The sequence below is a fragment of the Pollachius pollachius genome, assembly GCF_949987615.1.
Source record: "Pollachius pollachius genome assembly, chromosome: 3".
NCBI classification, from domain to species: domain Eukaryota; kingdom Metazoa; phylum Chordata; class Actinopteri; order Gadiformes; family Gadidae; genus Pollachius; species Pollachius pollachius.
In genome coordinates this window covers 22,175,453-22,181,452 of record NC_136936.1, presented here as the reverse complement: position 1 = coordinate 22,181,452, position 6,000 = coordinate 22,175,453, and the positions used below count along the sequence as shown (strand labels likewise).

Genomic DNA, 6,000 nt, shown 5'->3' with positions numbered 1-6,000 from the left:
TTGATACGGTCAAATGTTCCCCCCTGACACCTCTGAATCTGTGGTCTCTGAAGGAGTCTCAGCAGAGTCTCACGCCTGTATTTATAGCCCTTCTGGTTTTACTCTGATCACACACAACTGGTTTTATCGGCACGTGTGAACAACTACGACATAGGGAGTTGTTAAAAAGACTGAGGCTGAAAGATTAACGATAAAATAGAGAGATACACAGAGGAGCAGGAAGAACGCAGTATTGGCTGCAGTAGCTCAGGAGGTAGAGCTGGTTGACTGGTAACCGGAAGGTTGCTAGTTCGATTCCCTGCTCTTCTTAGCTAAGTGTCGAGGTGTCCCTGAGCAAGGAACCTCACCCTTACTGCTCCCGACGAGCTGGCTGTCGCCCTGTGTGGTTGACTCCGCCGTCGGTTTGTGAATGTGTGCAGGGAAGGTGGTAAGTCGCTTTGGATCAAAGAGTCAACAGAGTCGGCTGTGTGCGTTTGGTTCCAGTCTTGACCGATAGGATGGGCCGTACAACCCTACCACTGCCACCAGTTCCCCCCCCCAGGATCAAGGAGAAAGGAACGTAAACTGGGACGACAAACGTGTCTCGTACCGGTTGCACCAGCACGTTGTTCTTGCCGTAGAGCAGGTGTGTGCGTGAGTTCTGGTGCAGGGACTCAACGTACTCCCTCGCCGACGCTGCAAACTTGTCCTCCGACACGCTGCCACTGGACTGCCTCTTGCGGATCTAGAGAGACACAGCGTCACCGAGGCTCATGCACAACAAATGAGGATTTGCCATTAAATATCAATACCGCCATTTGGTTTGTTTTCAAATCCAAACATAACAGAAATATTTTGATGTCTGCCAGAAATGGCCAGAACTAATTAATAGTAACAATTGTATATATATGTGTATACGCCCCTTCTACACAACATGTTTACGTGAAAGTAAAGTGTTTATGTTAACTCTGTGTACTGTGTATTCCAGGTGGATATGGTATATTTGTCTGGATTTGTGGGCATTTGAGCCCTGCTCTTTGATAACCATGCACTTCAGAAAAAAATGATTTGCCATAGCAACCCCAACAACTCACGCCCAGAGTGGGCCTGCGTCCAGGGGAGGTGTCCTGTCCTCGGTGGGCGCCATGGATACGGTGGCGCTGGACCAGCTCATTGGCCGACGGATCCGTCCAGAAGTGGTCCGACGTCTTCAGCTTGGTGTACTCCAGAGCACAGGGTCCCACTTGGAGCGCGCACACACACACACACACGCACAGGGGACAGGCACAGAAACGCACACACACACACACACAATCACACGGAAACACGCACGGACAAACAAACACACACGCTCACACACACACACACACACCGGGGAAAACGAAACACACACACACACACACACACACACACACACACACACACACACACAGAGAAGGACACACACGGAAACACACTCACACACCCACACCAGGGGAAAAACGCAAACACACACACACACCAGGGGAAAAACACACACAGACATACCATCAGTATGGCGTTCATGCGTCCCCGCGTCACTGTTCTGGTGATTGGGAGGGCTATCCGCAGTGCCGGCAACGCTTCGAGTGAGAGTAGAGTGCTTTCTCACTCTACGGCGCTTGCCTCAACGGTCGGTCGGCGACTCTTGAAATGTAAATGGGAAACAGCTTATGAACTGCTCACTACTCACCCAGCAGAGCGGCGAGGATGGGGCCGTAGACCTGGTCGTGCATCAGAGCCTCCCTCTCATAGTACTTACTGCACACAGAGGCACACATATACGTCACAGGTGGAGAAACGGCTCAAGAAAAAAACAAAACAACAATGTGGTCGATATGTAATCCAGCGCACGGCGCTCTGAGCCTCTTTTGCAGCGGGTGCTCATGTCCCTTCGGGCCTTTCATCTTTCGACAGGGAACTCAAGTGAGGCATTGGGTCCTCACCCAGGAAGCAAAACAGCACAGAAGCCTGACACGACAGGCTGGGCTTACGTGAGTCAAGATAATTAAAGAGAACTGCTCGGCTTCCACCGGCATCAAAGCACTAATTGCTTCTGCGCGCAGTGACTCATCTGCGCTCATCTGTTTTTTCCTCCCCCCCCCTCTCTCTCCCCCGGGCGAGCGGCGAGGTTGCCGGCGGAGCGGACCCCGGGCTCACCTGGAGTTGTCCACGATGTACTGCACGATCTTGTCCAGCACCTTCTCGAAGAGGGCGGTGCGCACCCAGATGTGCTTGACGGCCTGGGCAGAGAGGGCCTGGGGAGCGCGGGGGGTCGCGGAGGTGATGGAGGAGCCCTGCCTCCTCAGGGACTCATGGCCCAGGCTCTGGGTCCTCCTGGGGGGGGGGGGGAGAGGTGGTCCGTTAATCTGTGTCCTTTAATCTGTATCTTTCCTAGCTATCTTTGTTGTGTACGGGGAAGGGGTAACAATTATTAGTGCTTGGCACTTGGTTATATGAACATACTTATACTACCGCCAACAATACATTGTTTCTCTTTCTTTCTCATTGCAAGTTGCTTTGGATAAAAGTGTCTGCTAAATGCCCTAAATCTCGATCATTTTGGTTTGTGGATGTACACATAATACAGGCGTATACAAATTCAAACATATCCAAAGATAAAATAACCAGCAACTCATTTTGTATGGCTTTGAAGTCCTACGCCTCTCTAATCTCTCTGGGAGTTTCTCCTTGATGTTTCGATGACGAGGACACGAGAACAAAGCTTCTGGAAGGTCTAGAATGACAGCTCCTCACGCAACATGCCCCACACCGTGTGGCAGGTACCTCCACGCTGACGTGATCTGCAGTAACGTGAACACGTCCACCTTAAACAAACAGGAAACCTTCCACCTGTGTCACCTCGTCTACTGTGACTGTCTCTCCGCGCATGGCGTGGAAGACGATCATCCACTGGCCAGACACAAAGGTCTACTCACACCTCAGCTCAGCCGCTAAGTCTTATCGTGACAGCCTTAGACTCTGTCACAGGCGGTACTACGGCTGGAAGCTCTCTGCCAGCGGGGACATCACGAAGCCCTGTCGTCAGACCATCCCAGCTCACACTACGCCTGCCGCATACACGCCACTCAGTCCCCCGCCCCCTCACAGAAGCCAAATGCCAAATGCAGTGTGTGTGTGTGTGTGTGTGTGTGTGTGTGTGTGTGTGTGTGTGTGTGTGTTTGTGTTTGTTTGTGTGTGGGAGGGGGTAGCCGAGACACGCACACACATTGCCAGTCACGATGTCTCTAAGGAGTCCACTCCACTGTGTGTGTGTGTGTGTGTGTGTGTGTGTGTGTGTGTGTGTGTGTGTGTGTGTTTGTATGTGTATGCTTGTCTCTGAATGGGGATGCCAGGTTTCAGATGGGGAGGGACTAATGTCGGTGTGACATCAGAGAGAGAGAGAGAGAGAGCGAGAGAGAGTCACCATTAGAAAGCAGTCAACATAAAGGGACAGAGAGATCCCTCCTACTGATAACAGATATTCCAGTAACTTCTGAGAGCAGTGCCAACATTCACTTGATGAGGCTGCTTTCAGTTGTATCACCAAAACTTGATGAACCGTGCATAGGGTGCTGTGCGTTTGTATCATCTCCCCTTTGTTATGATTCACATGTGTTCAAAGAAACACAAAATACAATATATACGTTATCACTGGCCCATGAACGGAGGGACCCTCATCGAAAATGCGTGTCTGTGTATTTGGCTCCTGTGCGTGTGTCTGTTGCCCGTTATGCACAGAGATAACAACATGCTACGCCACACAATATTGTTGGTGGATAGCGCGTGGGTGATGGCACCAGCCTGGGTGAAGCGTGTGTTATCACTTGCATCTGTGAGCAAACACAGAGTGGTGGGCTAATAGCCGGTGTCATCAGTCAATCAATCCATGGAGGGTAAATCTTATCAGTGCAGCCAGTCATAAAAATATATTTTTTAGGGAATGAGAACAACATAAAAGTGAAAATCCTTTGGCAATAGTCCCAGATGTACTGCTGCAGAAATTTGACTTTTCTCTGAAGAATGAAATATTCCCACCAAGGACTTACAATGATTTCATAACACAAAGCCGGTCCTCTGTGAGTTACAGCTCAGAGAGACTGTTGCTTTTAGTAGCACTTAGTGTGTGTGTGTGTGTGTGTGTGTGTGTGTGTGTGTGTGTGTGTGTGTGTTTGTGTATGTGTATGTTTATGTGGGTATGTGTTTGTGTATGTGTATAAGTATGTTTATGTGGGTATGTGTTTGTGTGTCTATGTGTTTGTGTGTATGCGAGAGAAAGGGGCAGGTGTGTGTGAATGACACACAGAGGCACACACACACACACACACACACACACACACACACACACACACACACACACACACACACACACACACACACCCACGGACACCCACAGAGACACACAAACATGGACATTTGTTCATTGCCTAAACTAACCGGGTGGATATCCGTGTATAATATCTGAATGATGTATATTTTCTTCTCTCTTTTTTATGCGTTTGCATCCCTGCAACACACTCTAGCTGGGTCTCTCTCCACCACCAGTGGCACGATGCCGTTGCCATGGAAACCAGAGTGAATGAGCAATGGCGCCCTGAGGTTGGGTGGCAGGAAGGGGGGAGGGTGAGGAGGGAAGTGGAAGGAAGGTGCGCACGCCTGTGTATTTAGTTACATATTTATTTCAATATCGATCTAGTTGCGTGCTTGTTTGTGTGTGTGTGTCTGTGGCTTGTGTGTGAGTGAATGGGGGTTTATGTATGTGTGTGTGTGTGGATGAGTTGCAGGAGTGCAAGGATGGTGGTCGGGTAGGGTGGACGGAGGGGCTCGGTCTTGATCCATAAACAATAATGGCTTCTAATGCGTAGCCCAGCCCCTCACTGGGGAAATAAGGGCAAATAGGATGTGACAACCAGAGTGCGCCGCTGCAGTTGTGTACAGACTCACAATCAGAGACGCCACTGTGCCTGAACCAGGGATTAATTGTGCTGCCCGCCGTCCCACGATTTCCTCTGATGAGGGATGTGTTTGTGCCAACATTGTGTTTAAATGTGCTTGCGGGTAACACTTTATAATAAGGTGCCATAATAAATAGCAAACTAGTCATTACCTAACCCTTTGTTAATATTTGATAATTGTTACTAAAATATCTATTAGGCACAAGTTAATCGTTTTTTCGTAATTAATTAACTATTAGTTGTTTGCATAACCCTAACCCAACCCTAACACACGACCCTAACCCTAACCCTAACACACGGCCCTAACCCTAACACACAGCCCCAACCCTAACCCTAACCACAACACGGCCCTAACCCTAACACACAACGCTAACCCTAACACACAGCCCCAACCATAACCCTAACCACAACACACTGCCCTAACCCTAACACACAACCCTAACCCTAACCCTAACCAGCGACACTCTGTGGTCAGTGAAAAAAAACTATTAACTTGTGCCAAATAGATATTTTAGTAACAATGAACAAATATTAACAAAGGGTTAGGTAATGACTAGTTTGCTATTTATTATGGCACCTTATTATAAAGTGTTACCCGTGCTTGCGTTGCATTATGTCCAGGCTTTTTGGGCTGTGTGCCCCCCCCCCCGCGGGCTACAGAAGCTTCTCCCTCCAGCCTTGGCGCTGCCTGCAGGCAGCCATGTGGCTTTCACTAATGGACAATTAATGGGCTCTGAAACATCATGGCTTGCACTTAGGAGGCCACGCACACAAAGTACTTTATATGACTACACTCGTGTACAAATGTACATGTGGTGTACACAAGTGCAAAGACATACAGACAGGCTGACGTGATGCGATGCATTAAAACGTGCACAAATACACATCGACGATACACACTGGCGTACACACACACATGCGCACAAGCAGAGACAAAGGCTTTTAACTGAACACGCTAGAAGGAAAGATCGAGCCAAACGTTGAGTAAAAGTGATGATAATGATTTATAACACAGGCCTTTGGCTCTGATAAGGTGTTATTGTGATAA

The 6,000-nt window shown here is 48.9% G+C and overlaps 1 protein-coding gene across 2 annotated transcripts in view; it reads right to left on the bottom strand.

Moving 5' to 3' along the window:
• Positions 1-6,000, bottom strand: part of sgsm2 (small G protein signaling modulator 2) — a 62,822-nt gene that overhangs the window by 26,004 nt on the left and 30,818 nt on the right. For both annotated transcript variants that reach the window (XM_079733094.1, XM_079733095.1), the window contains exons 4-7: positions 2,158-2,334; positions 1,691-1,758; positions 1,074-1,222; positions 590-724 (exon numbers count right to left, since the gene is read on the bottom strand). In XM_079733094.1, coding sequence (XP_079589220.1) covers positions 590-724; positions 1,074-1,222; positions 1,691-1,758; positions 2,158-2,334 — 529 coding nt within the window. The remainder of the gene's footprint in view (positions 1-589; positions 725-1,073; positions 1,223-1,690; positions 1,759-2,157; positions 2,335-6,000) is intronic.